Source organism: Trachypithecus francoisi, unplaced genomic scaffold (assembly GCF_009764315.1).
Source record: "Trachypithecus francoisi isolate TF-2019V2 unplaced genomic scaffold, Tfra_2.0 Lachesis_group2, whole genome shotgun sequence".
NCBI lineage: Eukaryota > Metazoa > Chordata > Mammalia > Primates > Cercopithecidae > Trachypithecus > Trachypithecus francoisi.
The window spans coordinates 15,562,734-15,578,813 of NW_022681465.1; the positions used below are offsets into that span (position 1 = coordinate 15,562,734).

The following is a 16,080-nucleotide window of genomic DNA, read 5'->3' on the forward strand; positions in this document are numbered from 1 at the left end:
TTAGAAGAAGAGGAAGAGAGACCTGAGCTAGCATGCTCAGCCACCTCACCGTGTGGTGCCTCGTGTTCTGCCTTGTGTGCTGCCTCCACCAGCAGGAAGGCTCCCGCCAGATGTGCCCCTTGAGCTTGGATCTTTCAGCCTCCAAAACAAAAAATTTCTTTTCTTTATAAATTACCCAGTTTCAGGAATTCTGTTACAAGCTACAGAAAACTAATACAGACCAGGTGAGCAGAAATTCCCTTTTGCATGAAGATAAAGTAGATGTCGGCTCCTTTCTAGATTGGATTTACGCTTTCAGGTAGAATTTGAGATAACTCACTCTTCCAAATTTTTGATATCTCTACCTTCTTTAGGGCCTATGACACAGGTTTTAGATATAATTTGACAGACATTTAGGAAGCACATAGTGCTGGATTCTAGATATTTAAAGATGAATTAAAATACAGTCTTTCATCTCTTCCCGGACAGTGGAAACATCAGCACGATACAAAACATTTGATAATTTTCTCGAAAATAGATTACATTATTATTTTTTCTTTCAATACATGATATCTAGATTAAAAAATCTTGAAACATGATGTTTTATCCTGTCGTTACAAAAGAAAATTGTAGCAAATAAAGGAAATTACCCAAACAGTATCTATAAGAAGCTAAGTCACTAACAATTTCCGCATGTGGTCACAAGCCTTTTAAGAAATACGTAATTACAAAACGCCTGGTTCTGTATTCACGCATCATATGCATATATCCATATATGTATATCTCTGTATACGCATATTTATGTATGTATTCATCAATATACACATTTAATTTAATTCGCAACATCTAACATCTATAAGGAAAAACTGCTGTGTGCTTGCCTCACTACAAAGACATTTGCACGGTCTTTATTAGGATGTAATGTTATAAAATTCTAGGTATTTACATGAAAAGAGAATAAAACATTAAGGAGAATTTCCTTTTTCTGTTTAATGCAGGGAACACCAATGGGCCATTTTAAAGCTCTACAAGTGCTAAATAAATTTCCAAAAGAGGTTATAATGTTTTAAACAAAGGATAACACCAACCACAAGAAAAAAAAATCACAGAAACGAGGAGAAAATACACTTCCTGGCTCTGAAGCTGTTCAACATTCTGAGCCAGGAAACCTCCTTCACCGGGACGGGGCAGGGAAAGTCTGGCTCTCCTGGGACCGATTCCCTGCTAAGTCGCCACAAGTTTCCCTCTCTCTCTCCTCCATTCTCTGCCCCAGTCTCCAAACAGGGAAGTCACAGGAGAATGCCAACGCATACACCTGAAAGGTGTCAGAGTCAGACACGGATGCGTGTTTATTTTAAATGCCCACGCACTTAAAATGGGCTATACTTGCAGACAAACCCAAGGGATTCCAAATGACGCCTAGAAGTTCATCTTATAGATTGGGTGCCAAGCCTATAAAAGAACAACAGTAAAACAGAGCCAGCAGGACGTCGCTTCGCTCCGAAGGGTTCGCGCGTGGCGCACAGAGCCGGTGCCCATGCTGGGGCCAAGAGCCGGAGCCCCGAAAAGGCGCGCTGCCCCTTTAAAAGGCCGCGCATCTCCGGGCCGGCCTTCCTCCCCGGGGCTCCAGCTGTGATTGACGCTGGGCGGCGAGAGGAGGCGCCTGGCGCTAACAAAAGTCCGGCCCGCGGGCGAGCTGCGCCGGGTCGCCAGTCTTCGCTCGCTCCGGGCACCCGCAACAAGTGGCCGCCGCGCCCTCCCCGGGGAAGCCGCGGGCGCGCAGGGGCAGCCGAAGGAGGCGGCCAAGCCGCGGAGCCCCGGGGCCCGCCCGGCTCCGCGCCCACCGGAGGGTATCGGGGCGGGCGGATGGGGACCCGGCGGCGGCGGCGCGGCGAGCCTCTGGGCGGCCCTTGGACGCGGGCTGTGCGCGGCGCTGCGCCCGCCAGCCCCCAGGGCGGATTCTAAGTGCTACGGCTGTGCCTGGCCCCGCCTGGAGCCACCGGGGGTGCCAGGAGGGGACGGAGCACCCCCTCCCACTGGAGTGCGGGGACCTCCCCAGGCCGGAGGTCGGCCCCGGAGCGTGGGGGGGGATGTGCAGCTAACGGTCCCGTCGGGCGGGCTTTCCTCGGGCCGAGCGCGCAGGAGGTGCGCCGCAGCTATGGAGTGTCCCGGGAGACGGCGGGCATGACGGCGACAGGATGGGCGCGAACAATGGCAAACAGTACGGCAGTGAGGGTGAGTGGGCCGCCCGTCCTCAGACTCCCGGATCGCGTCCCTCCTCCCCTTTCCCTCGCCCTCCCCGCTGGGAAGGGAGGTTCTCGCCCGTGGCCGTGACGCACCCCATTTGGCACCCTGTCTGGGTCACCACCTTCGTCTTTGGCAGAGAGTGACCAATGAGTAGGTCAGGCGCCCCGAGGATGCTTTTCCACCGTGGGGGTCTCTAAGCAACTTCCCAGTTTGGCTTTGGGAAGGCTCAAGTTGCATCTCTGCTGTGTTTCTGAGCACATGTGCCTCAATCTTCCTTCCCTGGGCATCTGGGGTTTAGGAGATGATGGTTTGGCAGATGGCGGAAGACGTTTTTGAAAAATAACTCAGTGAAAAGTTTACCGGGCCTTTGTGCTCCAGCCCCCTGGACTCTACTGTAGCAGGAAAAACTTCTGGAAGGAGAAGTTAAGTTTCCATTCTTTGCTCGCTGCCCCTGCTCTGACAGCTTCATGAAACTAAGCACCTATCAGTCCTGCGAGGCATGGAATGGCTGGGGTCTTTGTCTGGGCTCTCTCGGGGCTCGAGACGGGCAAAGGACCATCTGTTACGTGGGGCTGGAAATTGCACAGAAATATTGCCTGTCAAGTGGGAACTTGGAAGTTGGGGAAACTTTAAACTCCACCTACTCCTAAAAGGATGATGGATGTCTGGGTTGGCTTCTCCTTCCTTTCTCCTCCCTCCTCCCACTCTGCATAAAACCGTAGCGTTGTATCCCAATTAACAGCTAGCCCCTGATATGCATAAGGCAAAGGCATTTTTCTGCCGTTCAAAAGTTAAGAAGGTTTGTGTCTAGTGGGCTTGACTGAAGAGGAGTGGAAGAGACTGGGTCAGTTTTACAGCCCGCCCCCAGAGGACAGTTGGTTGCAAAGGAGGGGCCAGCGCTTGCAGACTGGTAGGAATGCAGGCTAGCTATTCAGCATGTGGCCTGGAGGAAACTCTTATCATCCTGTTCGAAACTTTGAGCTGTGGCCACAGAATGTGGGTGTCTCTCCTCGTTTCTCAGCAGTTTTGTGAAATTACAGCAGAAACCGACCCTACGAAAACCATATCCACAAGAACCTTTTGTTTAAGTCATTCTTTTTCCAGATCATCATGTTTTGACTTCCATATGTGCGTGTGTATGTGTGTGTGTGTGTGTGTGTGTGTATCTATGTATATTTCCTTATCTTAGGCAGTGATTTGAGGGTTTTTTTTTTTTGACTATTTTTTTTTTTAAGTTAAAGGCTGCCTTTTTAGATAGCAAATGTGAAAGTATGCCAAAAAAGATTATTGCAGAATCTGGGCCACTCCCCAAAGCGTCTTAGAGTTAATATTATACAAATTTACGGAAAAGTAAGTGATTAAGCCTTCTTACTCTGAGTTATTAAAAAGCTTTCAGGACATAATTGTAGCATGTGCTTGTCTAGGTATATGCTAGTCGAACACTGTCGCAGGAAAAAGACAACCCAAGAGATACATAGAATCACTGCTATGAGTTCTTTCTTGAACAGTCCCCCCGCCACTCCCACCCGCCTCCCGCCCCAGCCCTTCTAATCCTCTGCAACTTGTTCTTATATCCCAGCATTCTCGTATTGTGCAGTGTGTGGTATATGACAACTTCCTGTCTGAACAGCAGAATTTTCAACCCTTGGGAGAGAAAAGGAGAGACAGGGAACTAATGTTCTCCAGCTGTTATCCTTAAATGCTACCTCTGCATTTTCACTTCAGCCGAAGTGAAATTTTACTGGGATCAGATTTAGATGCACTGTGGACTTTTTATAGGAAAAACCTCTTGTGCTCAGCTGATTCAAGAGGACCAATAGGAAGCTTTACAAGGTAACTGTGAGTTTTTGCTAGAGGTACACACTGTGTTTAGTTTTCATCAGCTTTCTTCAAATGCATCGAGATTCCTCTGTTAGGAAAACAGAAATAGAAGTAACATGACCTTCTTTTTTCTTCTTTAACCCCCAGCTATACTGTGGCTCCTCCTAAGTAGGGATGTAATATATGTAATGGGTTATGGTCAACTTTGTTATTCCATGGTAGATTGCAAATAATCTGCTGGGCTCAGGTGTGGCAGTGCCATCTTTCTTATCTAAAATGTTAACATTTCAAAGAAAGTAAAAGCAACCCCTAGACATAGTATCTTCATTATCAAAGCTGACTGAAAATTAAGACAGTTTTATAGAATTAGTGGATTTTCTGTATAGTGTATCTGAAACATAAGGAGGAAATTATCCATGAGTGCATACCAATAAAATACAGTGAGAGATTTATTAAAGCAAAATAAATATGGCTTGAGAAGTACTCTGTACTTCTATATTTGAGCCCTTGTGGATGAACTGCAACCTAACTTAATAGGTAGGCAAGATTGAAAACAGGTCGGGCGCGGTGGCCCACACCTGTAATCCCGCCATTTTGGAAGGCCTAGGTGGGCAGATTACTTGAGGTCAGGAGTTCAAGACCTGGTTGACCAACATGGTGAAACCCCGTTTCTCTACTAAAAATACAAAAAGTATCCAGGCCTGGTGGCTTATGCCTGTAATCCCACCTACCCGGGAAGCTGAGGCAGGAGAATCTCTTGAACCCGAGAGATGGAGGTTGCAGTGAGCCGAGATCATGCAACTGCACTCCAGCCTGGGCAACAGGGCAGGACTCAGTGTCAAAAAACAAAAGAAAACAAACAAACAAAAAAATAGCTGAGTCTTGGCCAATCCCAGCAGCCATACTTAAACCAGTCATACATTGCTGAGTGTTCAAACTGTGTTTAAATAAGGCAAACGCCAACCTGTAACCAGTCCAGCTGTTTCTGTACCTTACTTCCAAGTTCTGTATGCCATTTTCCTTTTTTTTTTGTCTATAAATCTTCTTTCACCATGTGGGTGTGCTGGAGTCTCTCCGAATCCACTGTGATTCTGGGGGCTGCCTGATTTGCGAATTGTTCATTGCTCAGTTAAATTCCTTTAGATTTAATTCAGCTGAAGTTTTTCTTTTAATAGATTGCTTGACTCCAAAATATTGGTGTTTGTGTATGTTTCAAAAATCTGCAACTTAAGTATATTTTAATATACTTAATAATGACAGTTGACATTGCTATGCAAATGTTTGTTGAATATTACAAATATTGTTGAATTATTAGAACTTTTAACACGTCAGTATTCTGTTGGTAATCTCATTTTCTTCTGCTCTTGGAAAATACCTTTTCATTGAAAACAATTATTCACGAGGCTTACCTTAGCAGATGTAATGGGGCAGAGGCTTCCAACTCAGTGTATTCCAAGGACTAGCGCTATCCGCATTACCGGGGAGCTTGTCAAAAATGCAACACTACTCCATCATTTATCACATGCACGTTAAAGCTGAGAGAACTTATTGTGTAGAGTACAGAGCATTAACTTGGGAGTCTACAAATTTAATTCCAGCATCAACTCTGGGGTGTTTGTTCCCTGAAGTGAAGAGAGAAATTTCTTATTGACATGACTTATTACTATTCCTTGAATGTGTAGTCATTCATTTCATTTTGCTCTTATAACGCCGTAAGGGACCACTTCATAGAGATTAACTTTGGAGAGACATAACTAACAGGGAAGTTAAGACTATTATTGCCAAGAAATCAGTAAATACGCCTCCCACTTTTGTCATCCTTTTTGATCTCTTGTGTCTATCTTCCTCACGAACCTCCTCCTCCTCTTCTAACTCAACCGGTCCTGAAATCCTTGCTTTTCTCCATAGATCAAAGGTATGTGTGAATCGATAATGGGTGTTTCCAAAGTGTTTTGTTTTCCTAAATCCTTAGTGAATATTCAGGTTATTGGTCTAATTTGCAGCCCCGTCTCCTGTTGCTATTAGAGAGACTTGGATTTTACTCCAGGGATGAAGCTAATGTCTACGTGATTAGTATGGTCTGGTAAATTCTTTTATGGAGGGATTTTCGTGTGTGTGTATATATCTTCTTCCATGAAGTGTACGTCCATGTGTAGAAATCTGGAGAATAAGTTGGGGTGCTTCAAAGTCATTAGAACCATTAGCTTTGACTCCAGTTAAGCCAAATAAATCTCAGTTCAAGTAGGAAAAGAGAAGCTGCTCTCCCTGCCTTTTAAGGTTTCTGAGCCTCACCATCACTTACTCGGTGGTTTCAATGTTTTGTTTATTCTGCTTCAGCAGGTCAGAGGCAGTACCACTTGCACTGTTAACAGCTTCTTTGCAAAGCTGAGGATATTGTTAAATTGGGACTGATGAGAGGCCGTAGGGAAGGGGCGAGATCCTTGGTAACTCTGCTGCTCCACCAAGGGCAGTGAGTTCCTGTCACCATCTCAGATCGGTGCTGTCAGATAAGAGGAGAGCCAGTTGCTTGAGAGCATAAATCTTCACAAATCCATTGCCACCTCAGGAAACATATCTTGAAATTATAATAACAATGGCAGCTAACATTTATTGAAAGCTTTCTATGTCCAGGCATAATTCTAAGCCACTTGCCATGCAGCGACCCGCTTCATCCCTGCAAGGATCTTATGGGGTAATTACTTGTAGATTCTACATTTTACTGATGAGGAACACAGTACCAGAGAGGATGATTATTTTCCCAAGGTCATTCAGTCAGTGTAGGCTGAATGGGGACCCGGGGCCAGCTCTATCTAAGCCCAGAGTCATTTATTCATTCATTCAACTTAAATATATGTTAACTTTTAACTTCCTGCTATGGGCCCAGGACTCTTAGATTCTTGGGATAAGTCAGTAAACAGATGAAGATCCTGTCCTTGTCATTCATAAACGCTTGTGTGTGTGTGAGCTTATGTGTTGGAAGGAAGGGGAACTGGAGCAGTGAACACCCACACACAGTAATTCAGTCAACCATGTGGTACATTACAAGGGGCTCAGGTCCCTGAATAAAGAAAATTGTCAGGTTAAGATGATTGGGAATGTGGGTGGAGGGTATTACATTTTAATTAGAGCAGGCACCATGAGCCTTACTGAAAGTTGCCTTTTACACCAAGACCTGAAGGACATGATGGGCTGAGCTTTGAGGATCCAGGTAGCATGCTGGCTGCTACTTTTAATCACTGTGATAAACCGAGGGGCAGAGAAGTGTCCCCCACATCCGCTGGGGATGAATTCTAAAAACCCCAGTGAATGCCTAAAACTTGGAGAGTACCGAACCTGATTGCAGTCATTCGGAATGTTTCTGTGCAGTTCTTCCACCCTCAAATTTAATTCTGTCTTAATTAAGCATTTATCATGCATGGTGGCTCTAACTTTTACAGTTTGAGGTAGGACCGCAAAGCTAGCAGGGATTTCTTTTTCCTTCACAGTTTTACGGATAGAATATTCATTCTTACTGTAGATGTTAGCAGCCTTAGCATACATTTTTTTGTTTGTTTGTTTCCTTAAGAATTTTCAACTTTTCACTTAAAGGAAGCCCTTTACGGCTTCTTGGCATATTTTAATTGCCTGCATTATTCCTCTTGCACTTTGGGGGCCATTATGAGGTAGAATAAGGGCGACGTGGACACAAGCCCTGCAATACCTCCACGGTCCATTTGATCACCGAGATGGCTATTCCGTGACTTCAGGGCAGGAAGCGTCTACATTGTGGAGATGCTGGACCTCCCAGGATGGTGTGAGATTTCATCACGCTGCTTGGAAAGAACTCAAAATTTAAAACGCAGGGATTGTCTATTTCTGGAAATGTTTATTTACTAGTTTTGAACTACAACCATGGGTTGCTGACACTGAACAGTAAAACTGTGGATAAGGGGGCCTTCTGTGCAGTTTATGCTTGTCTTAGACAGTTCAAGCTGCTATTACAAAGTACCATGACCAGGTGACTTATTAACAACAGAAATTTGTTTCTTACAGTTCTAGAGGCTGGAGTTCTGAGATTGGGGTTCCAGCACGGACAGGTTCTGGTGAGGGCCCTCTACTGAGTTGCAGATTGCCGTCTTCTCATTGTATTCTTGCACGGCTGTGAGGGAAAGAGAGCAAGCTAACTCTCTGGCCTCTTCTTTTAAGGGCACTAATCTCATTCATCAGGGTTCTACCCTTATGACCTAATTACCTCCTACAGGCCCCACCTCCAGATGCTATCACATTGGGATTAGAGATTCAGCATGTGAATTTTGGGAGGGCATAATCATTCACTCCTTTGCAAAGTGTGAGGGCATACATTTATCATTTTGCGCAAAGTACAACATTATCAGTCTTCTGTAGTCAGCCAGTAATACAATGCAACAGGGTCAGTCTGGCCACTGGGCATACTAGATTCTTTGCTAATATGTTTCATCCACTTATAACAGATGATTTGTGACTTCATTGAAGGGAAGGAAGGAGGAGGCCCAGGGTGTGCTCTTCAAAGGTGATATCCTATTATTGCTTTGACTAGTGAATGCTGCCTGACTTATTGGATATGTGGGTATTGGCCTAAGATATCTCAAAAAATCACCCTAGTTCTGAGTAGAGGTATGTGTTCATCTTTTGCCTCTAGCGACTCATTTCATTCTGATGCAAGTCAGAGATAAGTGATACTGTTCCACTATTAGTTTCAAATAAATTATTAGTGCAGCTAACAATACCATCTTTGGTCTAACAATGAGAAGGTATTTTTCGAGATTTGGGGAATCTTTTTGCACATTTAAAACAAAACAGAAAGTAGAGGTAGCTTTTCTTTTCACTTGGAAATCAACTGACATAAACTGTCTTAACTCTCTTTGCCTTTTGAAATAGAATGGATTCTGGATTGATTTTGAGTATTAAGATTCACTTTTGTCCTGAGGCCATATCCACTGGTATGTCTGAAAGCTGCTTAGATAACTTTGGCTAGCTGTTTGGTAGAAGTGTCTAGGTATTACACATTTTAAGATGGCCTTAGGGATATAATAACATATGTGACAACATCTGGAATAAAATCTAGAGTGAATAAATTTCTTGAATGATGAAGGGAATAAATGAAGTTTAGATACTTATATACAGATGCTTCTTGACTTATGACAGGCTTACGTCCCAATTAAAAAAAAAAGTCTTAAGTCAGACAGGGTGCGGTAGCTCACTCCTATAATCCCAGCACTTTGGGAGGTCGAGGCGGGGGGATCACCTGAGGTCAGCAGTTTGAGACCAGCATGGCCAACATGGTGAACCCCGTCTCTACTAAAAAATACAAAAATTAGCCAGGTGTGGTGATGGGTGCCTGTAATCCCAGCTACTCGGGAGGCTGAGGCAGGAGAATGGCTTGAACCTGTGAGGTGGAGGTTGCAGTGAGCCGAGATCACACCGTTGCCCTCCAACCTGGGCAACGAGAACGAGACTCCATCCCAAAAAACATATATATCTTAAGTCAAAAAATGCATTTAATACACCTAACCCACCCAACAGCATACCTTAGCCTAGCCTACCTTAAATATTCCCAGAAGACTTACATTAGTCTTCACTTGGGTAAAACATACAACATCAAGCCTGTTTTGTAATGAAATACTGAATATCTTCTGTAATTTATTGAATGCTGTGCTGAAAATGATAAACAGAATGGTTGTATGGGTACTCACAGTACAGGTTCTACTCAATGCATGACTTTTGCACGGTGGTAAAGTTAAAAAAAATCGTAAGTTGGGACATTATCTGTACCTTAGAAAATAACATTTGAAGCGCTATCATGAAGAAAGTTAGACTTCAGAGTGCTGAACAAAGAATATATGTAAGTTACAAGAAGTTGTATTTGGCTCAGTCTAAGGAAGATCTGTCTAATGATTAGAGCTGCCAAAATCGTAGGTGGGCTACCTAAGGAAAGAGTGAGCCCTCTCAAACAGAAAGGTGGTCATTACAGCGGAGGAGATTGTGCTAGAGATTTCTGCATTGAGTAAGGGGATCAACTATCTGACCCTGAACCACGTTCCCTAGGAAACATTCTGTCACATGTGATTATGTTTGATGAAGGGTTATTAGTTGTAAGTCATGCTGCTACTTTTTCTCATCAGTCCTTCTCTGTGATATTAGTTAGTGATTAGAAAATACTTCCTTCACTTTTTCTGGGCTAATTATGCATGTGAGTGTATTATACATATGTATTCATGTCTATCTAAATATATTTAGATATTAATTTGAACATCTACCAATTTTCTTTATTTCCTTGCCTTTGGTGGGATATAACCTGCACCCAAAATTGGATTTGATAAATGATATCCTATTTTCAGTGCAGTAATGGATACCAACTAAACTTACAGTGTTATTGTTACTTTTATTACTGCCCTAAAACACGTAGATCTACTAAACCTGAAGCAAGACCCTTAATTGTGTTTATGGTGAATGACTTGAATAAGTTTTTTCACTTCGAGATAAGACTTTTAATTGATGTTATTGGTCAGTGATATTTGATCGGAAGCTACACATTGACTAGAATCACACAAAAAGAGCATCTTTCTCAGGGAGCTCTGAGGCACTTTTGTATAGCACAGGGTCTGCTGGGAGACGCAGAGTGGCAGTTCTTCCTCCTGGTAATAAAATCAGTGGTGGTGGAACTTCCTCAGAATGTAGCTTCTTTTTTTTTTTTCTTTTTTATTCCTGCTGTAGCTACAGAAATTCAGACCTCTTCTTTCATATCTTACTGCATTAATCTCTAGATACAATAAGATGTGCTCCAAGGAAGTTCAGAGTCTAACTGAGAAGCTAGGCATGGAGGCCAGTGATTTCTGAACAAGATAATCTTCCTGATTCCCAGAAAGACTCTGCTTCCCCAGTGTGCTAAATGTGGACATGAGTGAGAAGTGGGAAGTGTGCCTAAGAATTGAGTTACCCTCTAAATAATGACAACCCTGGACAATGTCTTTAATTCCTGAAATGTCTAAAAGATGCGCCTGTTTTCTAAAAACAAAACCCCAAAACCAAAAAAAAAAAAAAAAAAAAAAAAAAAAAGTGAGTAACTGGGAGGGAGGAAGTAGAGCACAGGCTCTTGGGAAAAGCTAAATATTTTGTTTAGAGATTCTCCCTGGTTATCCCCAAAACCATCATGTTCCATTTCTCATATGGCTTAGTTCATGGAAGGTGATTCCTGTGGGTTCTGTGTAAGTGAAGACCATGGTATGCTTCAGCAAAGGGGCAGAAAAACCTGACCTGCCTGAGTGCTTCCCCAGCCTGTGTACCACAGTGAGTGACAGTGGACGCTGATGGGCAGATACTTCTAAAACTTGCTAGTTAAAACCCCAGAGAGGGACAGCTTTAAAACTTTTGACATGAATAATCACTGACCATCTCTGAATTTTCCTGGGTAGTGAAGAATAAGCACATGGTCAGCATTTTCCCCGTTCCGTAGTTGAAGAAGTGTAGACTGTTTCTGGAACTGCAAATCTCTATTAGGTTGTGAATTACATGTACTCGTTCTATCAATTCCTCTTTAAATTCTTAAACCAGTAACAAAATGAAAAACAGTTGTTAACACTGCATGAACTCATAATTGTAACTGTAGAAGCCTTGAGCAATGTGCAGAAATGTTATTAAAACATTTTTTGTTTGCTACCCTTTCTGTGGTAAATTCCTTTGCTGCAATTTCCATGCAGATGTAGCAGTGAAAAGGGAGTCAAAATTTCTGGAGAAAAATTTCAGGAATTTCTCTGATATTTGTGGATTGGCCCTTTTGCTGTAAGTAAGCCACTTTTTGGCAAGGTGGAGACGTCAGGAAAAGTCTGCTTATGTGTGAAGTTGAACCTTTTGGTTCTATTGAGTACTGGGGTCAAGTAGTGGAAGCATCTTGGTTAAGTCCAAGACCAAGGGCAGGTCTCACACATTCCAGCTGTCAGTGGTAACTCAGACCCCAGGAAGAAGAAGAAGGTATGCAGCTCAGGGAGGGGAGGAAGAAAGAACATAAAAATAAGGAGAGGAGAGAACAGGACAAATTCAGCGAGATTGGGAATTAGAGCACCAATTGCCTTCTAATGTAAAAAGAACAAAATTGATGTTCTCCTTAACTCTTAAGAAGAAAACTTACAGGACAAAAATGATTATTAATAGATATTTGGTAGGCTTGGTTATTGCCAAGTTTATTCCATTTTCAATCATTTTAGTAATCATAGCCAGCAGTTATTGAGCTCTTACTTGGTGCCACTTCCTCCCAGAGCACCTTAAGTCATTCAGGTAGTGCTAAGGACAACCATTGAGGCTGGCACTGATGATCGATCCCACGTTACAGTTACCCACACAGAAGCTTAGATGCCGGCTCCCTACCCAGGGCACACAGCTGGTGTGTGGCTGAGTCACACCCGATTTCCCCATGTTTGCTCTGGAGACCACACCCCTCCTCACCCTGCCCATCACCCTCTCTTTGGTTGCAGCCCCAATCTTTCCCAGTCTTTCCCAATCTTTGTTTTGTTTGTGTGTTTAAAAGAGTTGCAGCGACTGAGAAGTGGCCCCTCCAAATGACAGTTTTATGGACTAGGTGATCAAAAATGAAAGGCATCTTCTAAGGGAATCTTTTAACTCGTTTTGCTCCCTTTCCAGAGGAAAAATTAACTGCTTCTTAGGCAGCAATCTGCTGGCAAACTGCCAGGCTATCCAATGTCTGTAATAACTCTAGCATATAAAATGATGAGCACATTCTTTAGAGTCCACAGAGTGAAAGTAGAGCTGAGAGGCTGTCCTCCAGGTTCTCCAGGACATTAGTAACTTTTAATTGATCTTTGCACTGGGACAACCCTTTACCTGGGGTAGCCTTTGTGCCTACACACAAGCAAAGGCTCATGGAGGGCTGAGAAGAGTGTACACATTTAACTTCTGTTCTAAATACCTGAGAGTTTATACCTTATATTTTCCTCTGGTTTCAAAGCTATAAATTTAAAACAGCAGGTGTTATGGGGAATTATCCCAATATATATTGGAGAATTTGTCCTTCTTTCTCACCAGTCCCTGGCCCAGCCTTCTCCATGATTATGTCTGTGAAATTGCTTTGTAAATTATAAGGCATTTCAGGAATTAATCTCATTTATCATCACAGGACTGGTGGGAGGGGTATTAATCATTATTGTCAGTTTATAGATGAGGAAACTGAGGTCTTGGCAGATGAAAATAGGGACCTGCAAAGAAAAATGAGGAGCCTTTCATCACTTTTGCAGCTCTATTAGGAATAGAGAAGTCTGGGTCCTTGTTGGTCGTCTTAAAACACAGAGCCACAACCCAGAAGTGCAGCTTTGAAATGGTAAATTATGAGAATGCAGAGTGAATTACTGTAAGACAAAGGATCATGACAAAGTGACATTATTCATTAGAGTACACTTCCTGGTTTAAACAACTCAGCAGGGCCTCACTCCTCTGCAAAACTCTGTTTGGGACGTTAAGAGAAAGTTATTTTACTATTGGGAAGATCAGAGAATCAGCTCTAAAACTGGGGACCCGCAGCCTCATGAGAGTCTTTGTTCTCTTCAGTCTTCTCCTATCCTTTGTTGTTGAATAACTGCATTTCACAGAGGTCTTTGGAAGTGTTTAGGTTCTGGAGTAAGCCCTTTAGGATAAGTTCTTATCAGAACTCATTGCTTTTCTATAATTGTTGAATAGAAATCCATCTTACTCATTTAGTCTTTAATTGCTTTACTTTCCATTCACTATCCTCTAGTTTAATCTCTATTTCTTTTACTGTTTTCTATTCCTTTGTGTTTATTCATTGCCGGTCTTTCCATATATGCACACTCACGTGATTATAACCCCCCTCACACTGTAGGTCTTCAATACAGTTTTGTTAAACGAATAAATAAGGATGGATCTATAGCCATGATCTTTACTGAGTCTAGGAAAAAACCCTGTGAATCGCCGTGTCATATTTTCTGGGAACCTTTCTTAAACTTGGACATTTTACCTTCGTAAAAATAAGTTTCTCTGGATGGACCTACGTCTTTTTCTGAGGATATTCTAGTTTGGAACTTTATTTTTATCAACATAATTACACTTTCTTATAGATGAAAATAGTTTTGCTTGTCTGTTTAAGGAAAAATGAAATACGTATTTTTAAGCATTGCCAAAGACAGTTGCTGAAGACTCTTCAGCTTCACCCATTTACAGTATTGTTGACTTAACTATTTTCAGTGATTAGTATTGAGTAGAATCTACTATGTATTTTTTTTATTGAAAATTATGTTGTTTTGTAGTATTTGTTTTATCTGACTTGGAAATTGGGTTTATATGAAAACTTCAGTCAATCATTAATCTAGAAAACATTTGTTCTTTAAATTAATAAATTATTTCTTTGGCTTAATGTTCTGTCTCTGTGTTAAAGAGTCTTAGGCTTATGAATCCTTTTAGATTCATATTGATCACTCGTGGCTTTGTAGCTCTAGTTTTCTCCTTTTGTTTTACAAAATACAGAAAAATATTGTGTGTGTCTGGTGTGATTGGAATGATGTCTAGTAGATCTTCTGCCTCTAGCTGCAGCTGCCCACATTGCTAAAATCAGAAGCAAAGTAACCAATATAAGAAAAAAAAAAAGAACAATGTTGACCTGTAATGTGTATGGATATGCATATGTACATGAGAATAGATTTAAATAACCCTTTCCTAGAAATCGAGCAAACTCCATTGTTTCTATTTTTTTTTTTTCTTGTGGTAAGAAATACAGTATCCTTCTACAAGGAATTTAAGAAGTACAATTAAAATGTTTAATAACATGATATCCGTTAGAGGAGCAGCTTCAGATAAAGGATCACCATAATAATCAAGCTAGAGAAGAAGAAAATAGCCCAAGATGTGAGCCTTTGGAGTTGGAACTTGAGGTGAAGGCAACTGCCTTGTGAACAAAGGACTTGGAGTGGTTGCATTGAAGGAATCATTTTGTGATGTGATATCTGCCTGCAGCTGTATGTTTTAGTTTGTTTCCTGCATGTGTGTTCAGATCAGATGGATGGATGTGATGTCTCACTGGTAGAGGGGATTTTACTCTGCATGACACGAGCCTGGGTGACCTTCATTTTGAAGTGCCAGATGTCAATGCAGATTCATAGGCAACATTCATATTTGTTGTTTTAGTTTTTATTTTTTAAAGATCAACAGCTGCTCCGCTGCTCAAAAAGATTTATGTAGCCTCATTTGGATAATGTATATTGTGCATACTGCTCTGAAATAAATTTTAAGAAATGACATTTCTGTTCTGAATAACATACTTTTCACATTTTATTTTGCATCCACTTTACTTATTGAATTATATTTTAATACTTTTCTTTCTGTTTTTTCTCTCTCTTGAAAGACCTCTCCTGTTGATTACCCTGCAAGCTTGTTTGGAGAGGCAGTATTTCCTTGGGGAGTCTTTCTGCACTCCTAAAGCCATAACAACATGAACCGAGCAATAAAAAACCAATTCCCTCCCCTTGGTTGTGCTTCAAATAGTCATTTCTTTGATACAGGATAATAAAAACAGGAAAAGGATCATTTTTAAATGCTTTGGTTGGGGTTTCCTTACTTCCAATAAGGAAAATTGCCTCACAAGGGGGAGCATGGGTAATAAAGATACAACTAACTGAATAATTGTATTCAATCTAATGTTGAAATTCCCAAGTTGCTGCCTGCAAGTCTAATTTAATCTTGGGATAGCTGTGCGTTCACTGTAGCATGTAGATTTAAATTTTGCTGTCGCCGAAAATCATCTCTTTGCATTCAACGAAGATGAACTTACAAATGCTACTGGAGATTTTTGATGCCCCTCCCCCGTTAGGAATACTTGTAAGCTTTGTGGTAGGTAACAAAATGGGACACTGACCAAGAATGAAATACTGAGCAGAATTATGGATGTTATAGTGGTGAAGATGACCTCAGAGCACCTTCCAGACAAAGAGTTTGAGGCACAAAGAAATAAAACAGCTTTACTAAGGTCATACAGATAGCAAGGCTTTGGGATACTAA

At 41.9% G+C, this 16,080-nt stretch overlaps 1 protein-coding gene across 1 annotated transcript in view; it reads left to right on the forward strand.

The window, feature by feature from the left end:
- The first annotated feature begins 1,679 nt into the window (after positions 1 to 1,679).
- The window catches only part of FBXL7 (F-box and leucine rich repeat protein 7), a 429,739-nt gene continuing 415,338 nt past the window's right edge, over positions 1,680 to 16,080 (forward strand). The window contains exon 1 of the mRNA XM_033178823.1: positions 1,680 to 2,214. Within this exon, the coding sequence (XP_033034714.1) occupies positions 2,178 to 2,214 (37 nt within the window). The 5' untranslated portion in view covers positions 1,680 to 2,177. The remainder of the gene's footprint in view (positions 2,215 to 16,080) is intronic.